This window comes from Platichthys flesus, chromosome 23 (assembly GCF_949316205.1).
Source record: "Platichthys flesus chromosome 23, fPlaFle2.1, whole genome shotgun sequence".
Lineage (NCBI taxonomy): Eukaryota > Metazoa > Chordata > Actinopteri > Pleuronectiformes > Pleuronectidae > Platichthys > Platichthys flesus.
Window position 1 is genome coordinate 4,373,577 of NC_084967.1, and position 19,116 is coordinate 4,392,692.

The 19,116-nt window shown below is 43.6% G+C and overlaps 1 protein-coding gene across 3 annotated transcripts in view; it reads left to right on the forward strand.

Moving 5' to 3' along the window:
- nav3 (neuron navigator 3) overlaps positions 1 to 19,116 on the forward strand; it is a 181,751-nt gene that overhangs the window by 39,070 nt on the left and 123,565 nt on the right. For all 3 annotated transcript variants that reach the window (XM_062382744.1, XM_062382745.1, XM_062382746.1), the window contains exons 2-3: positions 15,485 to 15,602; positions 17,716 to 17,768. In XM_062382744.1, the coding sequence (XP_062238728.1) occupies positions 15,485 to 15,602; positions 17,716 to 17,768 (171 nt within the window). The remainder of the gene's footprint in view (positions 1 to 15,484; positions 15,603 to 17,715; positions 17,769 to 19,116) is intronic.

Genomic DNA, 19,116 nt, shown 5'->3' on the forward strand with positions numbered 1-19,116 from the left:
TGACTCAGCAGCACTCACCTGTGAGTCAGGGCCCAGTCACAGACCCCTGGCCCCAGATGTTTAGCACATCCACATTACATTTACAGGAAATGTCAGGGCTGATGGGTGCAAGCAACCGAGCTAACCGCACCGCTATTTAACCCGTGTGTTGCACTGTGTCCCACTCCCTGCATGGTAGAGGTTGAGTGGGAGGTGAGTGGTGTGCTGGGAGCTCTGGGAAGGTTTTCCTGTGTCAGTGGATGATGGAAGTAGCTTGGCCATTTGGCTAAATCCCAATTTAGTCTCAACCATCGGAAGTTGCCTGGTGACTTTTTTTTTTTTTATTTACACTTTTGTCTCATTGCTGAACTTCTAGTAAAGAAATCGACACTTTCAATTTCCCTCAGTCCACTGTTCAAACAAAGGTTTATCAAATAAAGCGAGAGTTCTAATGAAACACCGACGATTCCCATCACTGATATTAGCTGCTAATTGCTTTGCTGCCGTGCATGATGACATCACATGCCGACCTGTCACTGCAATGAGGCAATTAACTGATGAGCCGCAGACTGAATGTCACACAAATAGCTGCTGGCTATTCAAAAACGATGGATACATCCCCAGTTCATTCATTATCTGAACTGGACAGAACCCAACTGATAATTGATGAGGAGCAGGTTGTTCTGGTCTGCAGGTCCCTCTGCTGGCGCCAGCTCAGCACTGACCATTGATGATGTAGCAGAGGGTTTCATTTCACATTCGGAGGTGGAAATTGTGCAATGTGTTTTTGTGCGAGTGAGTCAATTCCCTGGGAAAACTCAGCTGATGTGTGGGTATTATTCTGCAGAAATCTTGTGATTGATGGCCGGTGTGTTTTGCAACCCTAAAGTTACTCTGTACAAATCTTCTCCTTTGAGCCACTGGAAGTCAAACACAGAAACGATATCGTCACATCTAAATGAAAACCGTTGTGTGCGTCCGGGGCTTTTTCGCTGAGCTCTGTGCACCCGCCCACACTGAGGGAGGAGCTACGGTGAAGCGAAGTCAGTCGACCTCTTTCAGCGTGTTGACAGCGCCATTAGACGGCCAATTGGGTTCATTCAGCCGCTGACCCAGGCCGGTCATGACCCCAATCCCCCCCTTGATTCCTTCACACTCTGCGGCACCGACGCCTTTCCGCCGCCTCCTCTGAGTTCACTTACGTGCCCTCGCATTAATTAAGTAATGACTGCTGATGGGTGTGAGGAGGGAGTCGGGGTCGCGGCCGTCTACAGGGCGCAGACAGTGTGCGACGACTCTCTTACACCGGGTAATGAACAGTGGGGGGGGGGGAGCCAGACCTTGATTCATGAAGTCTCAACCTAAATTAATTACGATCATAGAGAGAATCACAAATTCACTTCATTCTGTGGACGTGAGCTCACGGAAGAAATAAAAAATCACAGAAAAAATTACGATATTTGAGTTTGAGATTTTACTACGTTAATTCCAGGCCTTAAATGCACCAGGTGTGGTCATAAACATCCAAGAAACTTTTGCCTTTTATTTACAAAGTAATGATGGTTAAAAATTGCCATCTGACTTTTTAAGCACCTTCATGATACAATTTATTTCCCCTGGATTATCATAATCATAAAGAGTGCCTGAAAGTTGTTGCTTGGAACGAGCGCCACATGTTTCCCTGTATAACCTCTGTGCCCTGTGGCGGCATTGTCATGGCAACTGAAATGTATCAAGTCAGCTAATAATGTGCGGACGTTTTAGTTGAACCAATCAAATTAGTGCAGCACCTACCTAAAGTTGGGGGATTAAAGAAATTCCAGGACCAAAATCAGTGGAGCGGAGAAACAGACTCTTCTTATTCCTCAGAATGAGTTGAGTTTCAAAACTGCTGAATCCTACGTTTCCCATGAAGCAGTTCAATGTCATCTATGTAGAGCCTCCGTGACAGGAAGTGCCCACATCTTTTAGTCTTCATGACATCATCAGGGTTTATTGCTTTGCTCTCATCAGAAGTATAGCTATGTTTGCAGGCCGAGCAGTAGAACTCTTTGTGATTTGTAAAATTAATCAAATTACCCTTTGGTTTGCATTGAATGTTCTATTCTGCTTTATCCAATCATGTTTGCCAAAAGAACTATCTGCTTACTGATATGAGAAAAAGTGATGAGAAAAAAGAGGAATAAACTTCAACCTGACCACATCAAAGGCAAATAACCTACATAAACTCATTTATCTGATATTGCAATTGTAGAGTTCATTCTTTCTAACTTACTAATCTGCCCTTAAAGTCTGGCTGAGTGGAATCTGGTTTTTAGGTTATGGCTGCAGACAACACTGGGATACAAGCCTCATCACAAGCTAAAGAGCCAGAGCCACACGACTTCTGAAGTGGTCGGCCGTCCTGGCTTTCCCTCGCGACTCACAGATGAAAGATCAATCACTCATTAAGTTCATACATGTCGACTGTTCCTCAGCACAGCACAGATTCAGTTCAGTGTGCTGCTGGTGGGGGGTTTGAGTGACACCCTGTGGAGCCCTCTGCTGGAGGCTGTGAGGAAGTGAAGATATACATCTATGTGGAGTTATCTCAAGGCTGGAAAACGGCTTCATCCTTTACTTTATTTCATCTTAACATCTCACCTGCAAACCAGTGTTTGAACACTTTATTATAGGGAATGAAGTGTCTTTCATGTTTTTGTTTTTATACTGAAATTACTTAATATGTTATCTCAGTGATAAAAACAAGAAAGACAACAAATTATTGTCCCAAATTATAATCCGCTTTATTTCATTTTTTTGTACAAGATGTATGAGCGTCACTTTTTAAGTAAACGTAAATTACATGAAAATATTTCCAAACATATTTTGATTTGCTGACATTTTGGACCTTTTCCACAAAGAGCAATGTCTGTGACCAACTCTTGTTACCTTGTCTTTAGGCAGGTTTATTGAATGAGAGATTGTTCCTAACATCTGAAGTCCTCATTTTTGGTTATAAATAAAGTAGAAACTCTGCACAATTGTTTTCAACCTGCTGGAATTTGTGATGTTATCATATTTGACAACAATAAACTGCAATCAATAATCCTGAAGGTTTCATAAAAGCATCTTAAGACCTTTCTCATTTATCGGCCGACACCAGAAACTTTTGAAGGAAATCAGTGGAGCGAGAAAGAAGAGATTCTTTACAAGACAACTTGTATTCAAGTGACAGCCTCTCCCATCCCAGCACCATCATGTCTTGTTATTAAAGCTAAAGACTAGGAGTCAGGAGTGTACAGAACATTCAGCTGTTTAACAGTCCAACTGCTTCGCTAAGTGGCCGGTGGGTAGCGACACCGTGGTGTCCTCGTCCTCTGAGAGCTTTGTTAATAAAAAACGTCCCAGGCTCCGGGCAGTCTGGCCAGCATCCAATCAAAAAGCCATTAATCTAAGCATCTACATTAATTTGTTTCTCAACAAGCAGATGGCAGTCCCGACTGAAACCAAGCAGGCCGCATATCAATGCGCTCATATTATTCTTGTTTGTGCACAAACAACCGAGGCCAGACTCGCCCAGAGGGAGCTGAGACCTGATCGCGATTTTTGTGTTGCTGAGCTGCAGAGAGCTCTGTGAGCACAATGTTTACAAGAAGCGTAAGGCTATAAATATGAGTATTTGTCCATTTGTTAAACCCATTATCTTTTAACCTCCCATCTGCCTCGGCCTGATTACAATCCCCCTTTTCTGCTCTTTCCGTTTTGCCCTATAATTTCCACTTAAAAAATTGTCTGTTTTCAGCAAATATCCATTTTATCAGCATGATTGTCCAGAGAGGCCCTCGGCGCACGCTGGCAGCTGCAACAGTAGCTGCGAGTGAAAGTGCTTCCAGGTCGGGCCCGAGCGGAGCCCGGTCGATGCTGTGGAGCGACCACAGCCAGTCCAACTCAGCAGCTGACTCATCTTGATTTAATGAAGAGTAAACCAGCTAAGATGCTGTGAGGAAGTGTGACTAATCCGAGTGGGCCGGTGTTGAGTCACACCGACACAGATCAGGTCCCCATCGTTTGGTTTTGGTTGGAATCGGCTTGGAGAACAATTTGAACGCTCTGGGGCGGACGACTTGACGGGATCGCGGGCAAAGCAGTCGTTATCGTGATAAGGAGGTGCTTGTGCTTCTGTGACCATGTGCGTCTGGCAGAGCACCCCCACTGCAGCGTGGGTATCTAATGACACAGCAGCCTGCTTTCCTCCCCTGATTTATTTGTGTTTGGGAGTGGGCGGAGTCTACGGAGGCCTGAAGGAATAATCACAGAGTCCCAGGGCGGCCTCCTGGAATAGACGGGTGTCAGCTGTCAGCCCCAGGATGCTTGTTAAGGTTTATGTCCCCGGCTTCCGAGGAGGAAAACTTTGCCCGTCGTTCAACATAGTCGAATTAGGGCCATTACAGTGAGATGATGCTGCTGATTGTACAGTGAGCTCAATTCTCTGAGCTGCAGCAGCCGCAGCCGATTAACACTGGGCTCGCCGCAGGCTGAATGTCACACAAATAGCTGCTGGCTATTCAAAAACAATGGATACATCCACAGTTCATGCATTATCGCAACTGGACAGAACCCACCTGGATTAGATGTGATCCAATCCCCTTTTTTTGTTTTTGGATGGAGGTTTCTGTGAAGCTCACGATGGGTGTGAGAGGCGTGAGGGGATTTTGAAATGTTTGTGAGGTTGTGTGTAGCTGCCAGTGTGCGTGTTTGTGTGTGTGTGCGTGTGTCCTTTGCCAGCATGCTGGTGGCAGTGTCTGGATCACAGGCCACAGAGCCAGCGAGCCAGACGCTGCCTCACCATGCTGTGGTTACCATGGTAAGGTGAGATACTGCTCTTGACTGTGTATGCCAAAGTCTCATAAACCTTAATGTGAGGACGCACTCTGTGTGTGTGTGTTTGTGTGGTTGTGTGTGTGTGTCACTGAGGGAGAAAGAGACTACTTCAGCATCTGTAGCAGGCTACATGTCTGTAATTTAAGGGCAGAGATGATGGCTCGAACACACCACTTTGGTTTCATATATTTATGGGACGTCTAGTATTTTTATCTTTGTAATAAGAAAGACTGTAGACGGGAGAGCGTTAAATAACAGTGATAAATGAAATGACTTTTTTTAAAACTTGCATGAAATGAATGAACTTCAAACATCATAAAACAGGCAGAATATGAAGTTGCCTTTATTTAGAGAACACCGGGAGATTAAAAACACTGGGAGATTAAAAACTTCATATGGAGGACGCATTTTCTACATTCCTCCAATATATAAATGAGCGTGGAACTCTAAGTCAAGTCTTACCCTGAACTTTACAGAACAAATATCACTTCATGATTCATATTCTGTTTTGTTATCAGGCTAACAAAAGCACTCTGTGACTAAGACTGATGTCATAAATCATTTTAAGAGCTCTGACACATACATAACCGAGATAGAAAATAACAAGTGTCTTTTTAAAGATCATTTCCGTACTGTAATTTACAAAACTCCAACTGGATCGCAGCGTACATTCAAAACAAATGACTGTGTAAAATGAAGGAGAGGAATTGTCTCCTCATTCATGTCTCTGCAACATGCCTTATTTTGTATTATTTACAAGTTTCATCTTGAGCAAAAAAGTTTGTGCTTATCCTGAAAACGTTATGAATTTACACTGTAAACATTAAGGGATAAGGCTTTCATTTCCCCCAAAATTACCTTTGAACGCATTTCACATGACATTTAGTTAGCTTGCCTGTATTTGAAGCCGAGGTTAAACACTTGAGGCCACTCCGTCTGTCAGGCCTTTTCCGATACTCAGAAGCTTTGGTATCCTGATTGTCCGCTCTTGATGAAACAGGTCGAGCTGATAGTGATCGCCCTCTGCTGGATTACGAGCTAAACTACTTCAGACAGTAGGATGCGTAATACTTTGAATTAAAATGGGTAATAACAGTTGGAATATGAACCTTTCCACAGAGCTACAATACAAAGTGACAGCCCTGACGCTGTTTTATTGTAAATAAGTTTAATAATAATATAATAAAAGTCTGAACACACCTTGAGAGGGCAGCAGGGTCTGTGGTTCAGTCTGTGGCTCCACCTCTCCGCATCTCAGTGTCCTTGGGCAAGACACCGAACCTCAGATATTTCCTAGTGGTCGGGCTGGTGCCTTGCACGTTAGATTGCTGCCATCAGTTGTAAATTATAAAGCACTTTGGATAAAAGTGCCATATAAATGCAGCCATTACCGTTTATATGAGCATAACTTCAACTTTTCTTGGGAACGAGCACTGTTGATTTTGTCCCTCATTTTTCATAAAGTGCTTTCACAAACCTGCACTTTAACTTTCTCATGTTTTCACAACCTCAACATTGGAAAAGCGCTCCTCATGCTCTCCTCTGTGATTTATTTTCATATTTTACTGCTTTACAGTTTGTTTTCACCGCCTCACCTTAATGTTTTATAGCTGTGTAGAGTAAATGACCTGTTGGGCCTTGCAAGGGAAAGAGGGATGGTGTAAATCTGCCCGACTGTTTTCTGGTTTGGGGTCAAGGCCGCTGGCAGGGAGAGGAAGCGTGTTTATGCTTGAGGATGTGTGTTCGGGGGTTGTATAAAATTACTGCGACTTCCTCACAGCATCTGATGGAGTTCCATCATATAAACATGAATCACTGCCTGAATTTAACTCTGAGTCTTGCTTGTTGTCTGGTTTAAGTACAGTGGAAAGCATTTCCTCTCAGGCTACATCCGTACTACTACGTTTTCATTTGAAAATGGCTTTTTCAAAATAAAAGGATCTCTGTCCACATGGGTGTTTTAGCGCCATATCATTTACTAACTTGTATGAAAACGCAAATCACATGACCACTTATGGAAAGCAAGCATTTGGTTGTTATAAGTGTTGCAGATTGAATGATGGCTTGTTCCTACAGTTGTGTTTAAAACTGGTAGCCGAGTGGAATGCTGGTTGTTTTCATCTGGGAGGGGGACATGTGATAGGAACCCAAGGAATCAGCGTCGGTTACATCATTACTGAAAAGACACAATCAGCAGGGAGTTGTGTGTGTCTACATCAATACTTCCAAACATCTCCATTTCTGACCGTCCAGACTAAAATGCATCCCCAGAGTTTTCAAACAAAAACATATTGATGTGGAAATAGCCTCATTGTGATTGCATTGTACTCTGTGTTGTTGTATGAGCCTGACTCCGTGAAAAGAACGATACTGAATATTATAGCCTTTCTCGCCTGTGTGCTACATTCTGCTTCAACCGATTGTGTGTAATTGGCGCTAGTAACACTGATAGTTCTCAAACGGGTCAACAAAGTCATTATTCTGTCTGACGCTGTCTGTCTTGAAATTGCGTTTGTGCTCATCGGTCTTCAAGCTGCTTTGGAGCTGTCATTCTTTCCTTTTTTTTATCTGTCAATTCTTTCACTTTTTTTTCTGGCCACCCTCCTCTCCTCCGCTCTCTCTCTCTCTCTCTCTCTCTCTCTCTCTCTCTCTCTCTCTCTCTCTCTCTCTCTCTCTCTCTCTCTTGCTCTCTCTCTTCTCCTGTCTTCACTCCTTGGCCTTCAGCCCCCGCTGTGCTACGAGAGATCAGCGATGACTGACGGGTGTGAGCACATCCAACATGGATTGTGTGTCCAAACCTCTCCCAGCCTTGCAATTATGTCATTTTCTGCTCAGGATTTCCCCTGAAACGACAAAGTGGCTTGGCAGACCGTGGCATGAGAACGCAGGCACTGAACGTTTCATTTTTTTTGCAGCGTGCACTTCTCTTCTGTTATCTGCCGATCGTAGTGAAGTCATTTGGTTGGTGCCCGCCTGGAAGTTGGAAGCTCGTGGTTTTAATATTTCAGAACAGCAACATCTTGGATGGAGCTGCTGTATGGCTGTATCTAATGTATGCAGATGGTGTGTGCAGATGGCTAAATATGACCTTGAAAGGAACATGCTTGCCCTGTCAGATTTCCTTGGAAAAGATTAAGCACAACAAACAGTGATGCACACACTTAATAAGCTCTCTGGAAATGTTGAGTAAGACTTTGGCCGAGGCGTCAAAGCAGTTTTTGTCTTCCACAGAAAAACTACAGTAAATTTACGTGCTTTGATAATCTCTGTTTGTAGTCTCACGCGCACAAGCCTGAACAGTCACATCTCTGCAGTTAGCGTTGATTATCTCTGTGTTAAAAACTGTTTTGTTGTTCTTTTAAACACAACCGGACGGATCTCTTCTTCATTTGCTACCACATTGACTGTTATTGACAGTCGGTGTGGCAGAAAAGATGTTCCCTGCTCGTCCCATTCACATTTCTGCCTCTCAAAATTGTTGCGGCGAATGCTGTCATGTAAATAAAGTTATTATTTTTGATCCGGCCTCACTAGCGCCAGGCCACACGGAAACTTCCAAGTCAACGGTTTGTATATTGCCAGCGTAAACTCCCCACTTGGGTGTTTTTCGCGAGTTTGGAATAAAGCCATGTTGGAAAACTGCCTGCTGCTATTACCTCTGGATTAGGTGGGTTTGACGCAAGCCTCTCCATTCGACTCCCAGGACAAGATAATGATTGTTTCAGAGGGAATAGAGATGTGTCAGACTTATCCCAGGGAATAGCGAAAAAGGGTTTACATTGTAGAAATGGCTTCCAGGTGCTTGGGTAAAATAGTTGAACGCTGAGAGAGGCCATCTGCCTCCCAGGATTTAGTCAGAAATCGTATCTTATCTTTCATCTGGACCACTCCGTCCACACGGATATCCAAAGAAGCAGTTGCTCACTGTAGGATAACACCAGGATTAGGAGATTCCTCTCTGTTGACCCGAGAAATACGGATCTTCACTTTTGCTTCCTTTTAGAATTTGCTTTCAAGTGCACGGCTGTCCAGTTGCATAAGCTTAACTTAAGTCCAAATACTGCCTGATTGAGCCAGAAATGTGAACATAACACCACAGTTTTCCTTCACTGGCTCCCTGTTGCCAGTTTACAAGGTCAAATGAGGTCTTGAGCTGCTCTGTACCGCTGATGTATAGCTAACTTTGTTCAAGGCAAATTCAACTGGATTCAACTTGATTATTTATATTTGCTCTCCACTCAAACATGTTTTTTTTTGCTTCATTTATCTTTGACCTTTCCTGTGCAGGAAGAGAAATGGTCAAACACTAGAAGGCAGTTTTTTTTCCATTGATCTGATGAAGCATGAACATTTCTTTATTCATCAACTTGTTTAGAAACTAGTCATTGTCCAATTCTAAGTCTAAGTAGATAGTGTAGTTTAATTTCTGTTTAAACTTTTAATGCCTTAAGTATATTTTGAAAGAAGTACTTACCTACTTCTACTCAAGTAGGCGAGAAACATCCATTTGGTACTTTTACTATTGCTTGAGTATTTCCTCCACCGTTGGAGCTAATCGTATGGACAAATGTATTCTTTGCCAACTGCCTCAAACAAAGAGGAAAGTAATGTTGTGGAAGTTGGGGTAATTTTCAGTGGAATGGAATTATGGCTTAAAGAACACAACAGTTTTGCCTTTTATGATCAAAGTCATGAGATATTACATTTGAAGGGAGTGTAAAAGCAACTGGCCTTTCCTGCTTTCGATTATTTGGTGGAGGAGTTACTGCGGTTGCCCCTTGCTTCAGTGCATGGAAGTAGTTCAAGATTATGGTATGGCACAGTCACTTGTACCACGTGGGATAAAGATGGCTATATTCTGGATTTTTCAATGTAGGGTTAGATGGTATAATGTCATTTTGAGAGGATCCTTAACATTATAATGTAGGAAAGATCTTGCAGCCAGGCATAGATGCACTCTTCTTACAGTCAGACCACTACTTGTAAATCGTCCAGTAAGGATTTTCTGTTGGGTTTTACTTCCTGCCGTGTCTCTTCCTTTTCCAACATGCACCGTAAACTGACTTGACAGCGACACCACCATCTGAACGGGCCGTTTCCACCCCTCCATCACTCATAGCCTGTCAGCGAGCAGAGACAGAGATGCAGCAAATGATGGAGGAAGCTCCCGACACATGGCAGCGCTATCGATTCCACGGGCCCCGCGCTCGTTTAGTTAATGTGGCTTTATGTTGTGTTTAATTACATTTAGGAGCCATGCGGGAGCGGCTGAGCAGCGCGTGCCAAGCGGAGGCATCTGAGCCAGTGCAGCCACGGAGGAGGCTGGTCGGCTTCAAACAGCATCACACAGCTAAATGTCCTCCGAGTGATTCCGTGTGCGCTGAAACCCCTCGGATGCAATTAAGACCTTTATTTATTAGACAGCGTTGGAATGATGCCCTGATTAAAGAGCCCATACATTAGCAGTCATTCAGTTTAAGTACTTGAATAAATGCAGGGTACTACCGTCAGCCCTGCATAGTTCAACTTCCTCTCTGCCCCAACTCCTTTCTCTCGATCCTCTTCTCCTTTTAGCCGGCTCCCCCCGGAGGCCGTTCAGCACCACTGCAGCCTCTGCCAATATCACCTGCGTAGCTCTTGTCACTGCATTGTGATCAGGACTGTTGAAGACAGTTTCCCCTGCTCCGGGGTAAGAGCCCGCTGTTTGTTCGCCGCTCTCGGGATCCCCAGCCCCGAGGGGGACAGATCGGCCGAGCAAGGTAGAGAGGGAGAGGAGAGAGAGCGGAGAGAGAGCACAGAGAAGGAGAAGGGAGATACTTCACGTGGCATCAATAAGGATAACACCACCAGGGAGACTGGACTTCTGCTGATTGATGCTGGCTGCCGAAAGAAAGCAAGAGGAAGGACGGTGGGCGAGAGGAGGGGAGGGAGGTGGTTCAATATTTCAATGTGTGTGTTGATTGTGTTTGAGTGGCTGAGGGGATTTGTGGATTGCAGGTGCATGTTGTCTTGGTGCTGTCAGTAGTCTCAGCCAGCACTACTGACGCCGGGGTTGCTGCTGATGTTTCTGCCTCTGTGTCGCTGTGCTGGCTCTCAGCTTCCCAAGCATAGCGGGAGTCAGAGAGGAGAGGGCGAGTGAGTGCAGGGGTCCTGACAGACTCGACTCCGGGCGACACCGAGAAGGGTGCGGATCAGTGAGTCGGCGCGGCAGACGGGCTCCCCGGAAAATGTCTATCAGATGTCGGTGTCTTGTCAGAAAGCTCCGAGAGACGAGATGAGGGGATGCGGGGGCGTGGCAGGGCAAGACAAGACACCCAGGACATCACAGATCTTTACCATTGAGTCTTTCTTAACTTGAAGAACTTGCAGCTTTTTCTGGGTCCTCATTACTTTTTCTTATCTCCTCTCATCTCTGCCTGGTTTTGTCTGCCCTCTATTGTCGGTTTTCTTTTCCCTCACTGTGTTTCTAACTGACCGAGGATTTCAGAAATACCTCCATGTTTTATACATGTGGTCAATTTTCTTTAGATTGGTGGCAATTCTTTACTTCAATATGATTTCTGTGTTAAACTAAGTGATATAAAACAATAGTTTAGACACAGTTTATGCAGCAATAAAGCAACCGAGGAAGGGTTTTGGCAACGTATTTTATTACATTCAGGTGGAAGTGCTAAAAATGGAAGTGTTTGCCAACATGACGGCTTTCGCTTCCACATGTCTACATATTCTAGGTTAAAACTGAATTTAAGAGGAACATGCTGTCCCCAAAAACAGTAGGCTGGAACCGAAAAAAACACAGAATGGGACTCAGAATTATCAAAAACACGCTTCTTCTGAATGAAAGCATTCCTGTCACAAAGTTTTTCCTGTTTGCATATTCTGCTCTGCCTCCAGACTGGAGAGCTAGGGTGTAGCTCTGAAGATGGGTTTTCAGGAGACCTACGCTGAGGAAGGGATTGACAGGCGGTCTCCATTCTCCCAAAAAACAAGTACACTTACACATATGGGTAGTTTCAGTCTTGTTGGGGGGAAACCCCTATGGAAATCCAGAAATACGTTAACAAAAAAAACTCTCAATGTATTTGCAAAATGTTTTTTTCCATCTAAATGAAGCAGAGAAGTTGGTGCACCAAATGCAAAGAGAAGTCTTATTGCGATAAAGTCAATGCCAAGATGTGAAATTTGCATCCTTTGCCTTAATTGCTCCACTTGAACTATTTGATCTTGGGTGTAAGATCCACATGATGCGATGTCAGGAAAGCCAATCGGTGGTGAGAATGACATTCATCTGAGACAGCTCCTGACATTTACCCAACCCAGCAGGTCACCAAACTGGCCAGTGGTCAGCATTGGCAGCGGCGGAAACAACAGTAATCCTGATGCAGCTCCTGTAGAAGACGGTTAACTTGTTTGACTGCGGCTGATCTTGTGAACCCCCACAAGATGGCGCAGGGTCCTTCGGCTTCTCCACAACACATACAACGTAGCAATTGTGGTGAATTCAGCACTTAGTCTTAATCTTCACCTGCTTGTGTTAACCTGAGTTCCTTGCTTCACATTTGGTGTGAAATCAGCTGTTTGGCGAAACGTTCATGACACCCAATTTAGGAGTTAGCGCCCCCTGCTGTCAGTTATCAGGTGGTCTTAAAAATTTGGGAGGAAGGAATGCTGGCTTATACTGACAGGAGAGTTGAGTCATCACAGTCTCTACCACTCGTGTTACACTGTGTCTCTGCAGAGGCACTAATCCTCCATCCGTGCTCCCTCTTAAAAGTAAGGGAGGAGAGGAGGAGGGAGATGCATGGCTGTCAGCGAGAGCTCACAGGTCAGACCTCCCTCCTCCTCTTCCTCCTCCTCTTCATCCCAGGTCTTTGTTTGATTCAGCTGTACAGCAGCTTGTGTTCGAGCCTTGTCGGACTGTCAGCAGGAGCAGCATATACACACATTTCACTTCTCTCTCTCTCCCACTTTCTCTCCTTCTCCATCCTCCCTCTCTCCCGTCTGTTTACTTGCCCCCTGACGGGATGTGGTCTGGATTTGCGGTGCGCTCCGTTCGTGAGCATGTGCCTTTTATTTCTTGCAAGCAGGTTTTTAGCGAATGCGTAATTCCCTTTGTGTCTGTTTTCCCCTCTGACGACTCTCAGTTTTTTTTTGGGAGGTTTGCGCTTTAACGAGTTCTCATCATGGAGAAAGTCGCTGAAGGAAACCACAACAGATACAGAGTTCTGAGAGGCCGCGTCTTTAAAGCAACGTCCCGCTTCCAAGAAAAAGAGGGCGGCTAGAGGGAAATGTTTTTAATTCAGAGTGGTGTGTGAGGTAAATGAGGGGAAAGAAGGGGAATTATTTCATCATGAGAGAGTTTATGGGGGACTTTCCTTCGACCATTCAAGATGGCATGAAGCCTCGACTATTTACAGATACTTTATTTGCAGAAAATCCTAAGACAAAGATGTTGGAGCCCTGTCACACAGTTTGACTGACAGGACAGCGCAGAGAGAGAATACAGGCACCCCTTTAATCTGAAGTCAATATCTGAATTACACTTTCATGTTAAATTACTAATTTAACATGGTAGTCCCTCCACAATTCTTGAAGATTTGATATTTTTATTCATCGATTGCCACTCTTTCATTCTGCTCAGGCCTACCATGATACTTTTTTAAATCCAGAAATAGCATGGGACGTGTCAGGCAGCAGTCCTTCATTCTATTGGCTTGTATGGATTTGTTCCCCTTCCAACTCATTTCCAACCAACTGTAGAAAGTTGTTACTCCATGTATGGAAATCCGAATCAAACGCACCCTGCCGCGCAGAGGGAAGCACCGGAGCTCTTTTTTAGTTTCTCAGGTGCAGTCTGATTCTTAGACGGAGGAATCTGGAGGGAAAGCGTAGAAAGTTTGGTGAATGAGGATGGAGGACATTGCTTTTCCCCTCCTAGCGCCTCTAATCCTTAAACTTTAAAAACCACCCGAGTCTTTCTGTGTTAGTCGGCTGTGATGGGGCCAGGCGTTCGGAGCCCAAAAGTGCTTCACGTCTTTCGTCTTCAGAGCCCATGGAGACCGCGGCAGCTGTCGAGGCCAGTCTGTCACCGGGCGGACAAAGCGCGGCTTGTCAGTTGGCTTCTCGGCTCTAATGAAAGACAAAGGGCCCGTTAAGAGGTTTTCTGGGACAATGCAAAAGATTAGCCAATATGCGTCTCTTCCGGTTTGACAAACGTAGACGGGAAAGTGAATCCACCTGTTGCAGTAAATGTCCTAATCGGAAAAAGACGCTGGTTTGAAATAAATGAGAGAATCATTGTAAAATTTGCTTTTAAGTTTGCTTGGTGCGCAAACACATTCTCTTCTGTTTAGTTTTTTTTAAACTGTGTTTGAGGTCTTCAGAAGGAGGAATCTGTCAGGTTTTTATTTCCATGTAATTATTCTAAGTAAGAAAAGACTGGGACCTAACCTAAAGCAGTCGTCAGAAAGACATTTATGTCTTGCATTTGAGTGTTGAACAGTCAGTGTATTATATTAACATCTCTCTTATGTGCAAATATGAGCAGTTACACATCATTACCACTCAATCTGACATTTGCTCACATCCTATCAACCGGGTGCCTTTTGACTGCATAATGTGTTGTACTGTGGTTTGAATACGTTATACATTGTGTACTTGTATGCGCATATAAACGTTCACACTGGGGATCAGAGGGACACGTCTATGTACTGTACATATGGCAGAATTGACAATAGAGCTGACTTTGACGACAGATACCATGAAGAAAGAGCATAAACAGAGTAGATCTCCATGTGGATCAAACAGCTTGATGAAAAACGGGTGTTTGTGTAGCGGGGATGTGCAGAGAGCTTCACCACATCATCATGAGAGGACTGAGAGAGAGAGAGAGAGAGAGAGCAGGGAGCTGCTGGGACAGGCAGCACGGACAGGATGCTGGCGCTGTTTTTTTTAATGGATGATGGGTTAGAGATTGTCTTCAGGGGCAAAGCCAGAATTGTAGGTTTCCTTCATCTGCATATGCCTGGGTTCTTTATGATGTTTGTGCTTCTTATTGTTCTTTATGCATCTTGGTTTCTGATCATTTTTGTTGAATTAAGTGGAATTTTAGGAGCTTTGGGGAAAAACTCACCTTTAGTGATGGAAACGCCAGATTCTCTCTCACCTGCTGAATTAGGGTTAGGGTTAGTCCAAACAACATCTATGTATTCCATTAACAATGTGCTTTTTGCTGCACTCGGTCAATACATGCAATGTTTGGTTAGTTAGAAATGCAAAGTAACAAGAATATCGCTCCGAGTTTTAGAAACAATATTGTCTCTGAAACTAACTGACTTGACACATGATAGATTTTATCAGGGGAAAATATGAACTGTACATGGGGAAGTACTCTCAAATCTTGTGGGCTGGTTATTTGCTACTGCTGATCCTATTCTGGATTACAGATCTGCTTCCATAGCTGCTTTAGTGCAGAAACTCAATCGAAAACCCTTTAGTTACTTATCAGTTTGGATATGGAACTTTAATGCACATTTAAGTACTTTCAATATATTATTTATTTATTAGTAAATGATAGTCACATTACTTGCTTATCCATCTCTGATCCTCAGACTCTGACCGAGCGTCTGTTCTGTCTTCACAGATTTACACAGACTGGGCCAATCACTACCTGGCCAAGTCTGGCTGTCCACGTCTCATCAAGGACCTGAGCCAGGACATCCCCGATGGAGTCCTGCTGGCACAGATCATCCAGATCATAGGTTTGTATCCATCCACACAGACACACACACACACACACACACAGACACACACACACACACATACACACACACACATACACCCTAACCCTAACCCTAACCCATTGACTTGTATTGATTTCGAGGAAACTTCTATTACCTTAACCATAGTTACTACTTGCCTAACCCTAAGCCTTACTCTAACGCCCTTTTTACTTAAACTAGCCCTAACCAAAACTTTAACTTTAACTTTAACCTAAACCTAAGCCTAACCATGACCTTAACCATAAAATATGTCCATATCTTAAAATGCTATAATGTACATTATGAAGACTCACTTTTTGTCCCCTTAAGAAAGACAAGTCCCTCAACATGAGTAATACCTGGACACACACTGGTTTGGAGATGGTCCATCAGCTCCACACACGCCTGTGTTAGTCAGTATATTGTGTCACTGCCTATAGAGCAGAAGTACATTGTTTTACTTCAGGTACAACTAGAAATGTTGAGAAAAGATTGGTAATTATAATTATATCCAAGCGTATCAGCAGAATTTAAACCCTGCATTTGCCTATAATTCACTCCGTCTCGATGGAGCGACCACACACAAACACACACACACACACACAGACACACACACACACTCTCACACACCCTCTCTCTCTGCTCTTTGGTCTTTGCTGTGGTGAGTTGGAGGGAAGCTGTGCCTCAGTCTGATATTTGGGCCAAATCGCAGCAGCTCTCTCTTGTTTTGGGTGCTGGGCGGGCGAGCTGCAGCAGAGATCTATGACTCTGGCACCCTGGGGTGCAAAGGCATGTGTCTTCCAACAGGAGCCCAGAGAGTCTTTACTTCTCTCTCTCTCTCTCTCTCTCTCTGTCTGTCTGTCTCCTCCTTTCTTTCTCTACCCTCTTACTTCTCCATGTCTCTCCTTCTCTCTGACGCACTGCATATCTGTGTCTGTCCCCAACTCGCTCACAGTTGAACTTTTTCTAGGTCTCTCTCTCTTTGTTTCTCACCCATAATGTCTTTTACATCACTCTGATCTTTCTCTTTTTTCCATCTTCTCTTTCTCTTTCTTCTTGGACTTGCTCCTAACAAATAACCTATTTCGAATGACAATACACGTCACTTAGTGGATTACACTAGGGAAGAGTAAGAGTATGGTAAGTATAAATCATAAAACTCAGAAAGATATGGAATAAGTTTTTTTGTTGTGCCTATTTTATTCTATGTTATACTTTAATATGTTCTATAATCAAACTCCTTTGGACTATCAGCTGCTGCAACAAGTGATTTGTTCCAGCACAGGATTAATACAGTTTACCTCAGTTATCTTATCTCAGATCATCTCATCTTATCTAATCTTATCTCATATCACCTTATCTTATCCTTGCTGTTGATTTAATAACAGACATAAGATCTAAATGGTCATAAGTTACCCCCACAGACTTGTTGAGTTATACCACAGTTATAAAGCTTTTCACGGTGGATGTTATACATCTTTTTTTTTTATCCGCCCCCTTTCAGAAAAATTTCTCGCCAATATTTTGGATGAAAATATTTTTCATCGACTGTCTCTACGCTCTCTCCCATTCTCTTTTCATCTGCATCATTGTTGTGAACTTTTCCCATTCTCTCTCTCTCTCTCTTTTTCTCTCACTCTCACACACACAAACACCCACACCAATATTCACAGTCACTCAAATGCTGCCACACTGATGCTGTCTTTCTCTTCATTTTCCATCTAAGTTCCTTACTTGTTCTACTCTTTCTCTCTCTCTCTCTCTCTCTCTCTCTCTCTCTCTCTCCCTCTCCCTCTCTCCCTCTCTCTGAAACTTTACCCTCCCTGCTCGCCCGAACAGACAATGAGGCCAAGCAGGCCTGTCAGTAATTCTCTAGCGGCAGCTGACGAATTAGGCAGCTTTGCTTCCCAGACCCAGACGCACAAACATTTGCAGACTCATGCACACACACTCACACCTCCACACCCATACACACACAGACACACACACACACACACACGCTCCTGTGCTATCCTCAGCAGAGGTTTCCTACTGGATATGTGCACCTGAATTCAAGTCGCCGGACGCTGGGATGTTGACATTAGAAACTGACTTGATTTCCTCTCTTGTGCAGCGAATGAGAAGGTGGAGGATATCAATGGCAGCCCCAGGAGCCAGTCACAAATGGTGAGTGTTTCAACTTTTACATTTAACTACCTCATCCAACATTTAACGCGCGGATGCACAAGAGCGAATTATGTTTATGAGGAATAATTATCCTAAGAGGAGGACTGAGTTTTAACCGACCTGCTGCTGGGCTGTATAACAAATTTTTTATATTTTTTACTGAAGCGAACAGAGCGGCAGTAAAGTAAATTCAAATTATAAATACATTTTTCAGATATAGTGGGAGCGAATGCTGTGTAGAGAATTTAACAGAGGTAATGCACAGCAGCTCAACATCCATTCAACACGACCACACTCACCTATGATTAACATATCTAGATTATAGTGCAGCTTTGTAATTTACTCGTGCATTTCCATCGTGTGCCAACGAATGCTCTCACTTCGCTACATGTCAGAGAGAAATATTATACATTTTAGTCGTCTGCATTTATTTTACAGCTATGATAATGTTTTACCTTCAGAATAGGAAAAGACAATACGTATTTTTGATAAGCTTATACAGCAACAATGCATTATTTGTTAATTTATTTAGCTTTTTCCTATTTGTGAGTCCTTTCAAAGCAGTTTCTAATGGGTGCACGTCGTCACATGTCAGGTGTCAATGAGTTGTAGGCAGTTCAGGTGTGTTTTCCCATCTTAGCATCTTAGATGGTCTCTTTTAAATTATCAGTTTTAGGCACAAATTGGTCATGTGATCAATTATATGATTAAATAATAATACATTAGTCTAACAATTAACTTTTCCTCTTTTTTTACACTATTAATCACCTCCTGACTCTTCAGATTTATCTTGTGACCCTTCAGTTGGGAGCCACTGAACACAACTATCCAATTATAAGTAAAGTAGTTAAATCAGCTTTACTTAAAGCAGCTACATTGTTAACGTGCTGCAAGTACTTCCACTTTTTTTATATTTTAACAACATTTTACTGATGCTGATGAATACTTCTACTAAGTGTGTTTACAAAGCTGCAGCTCACAGGCCAGTTGAAACTGGTCATCCGAACACTTAACTCTTTCAGTATTAATTTCAGAGCCTCCCTTCAAGCAGCCAATCGCCGCAATTTTGATTTAAGCCATACACAAACCATAACCACCCCTGCTACCCAGCGTGGCGATGACAGAAGTAACCGCGTTTCCACTTGACCGAGGAGCCTTGAAAACTTCAAACCCCCGCATTTTTTGATTTACTGTGCCTTTTTCAATAATCTGTATTTCTGGCTGCCATGTGGCTGAGTGGTGCCCCCCCCCCACTCCCACCCGTTAATGAGACGACGGTCTGTATAACTGCTGATTGTCGTCACTCTCAGATAATTACCCCTCACTTTAACTGGGGTTGACTAAGTGT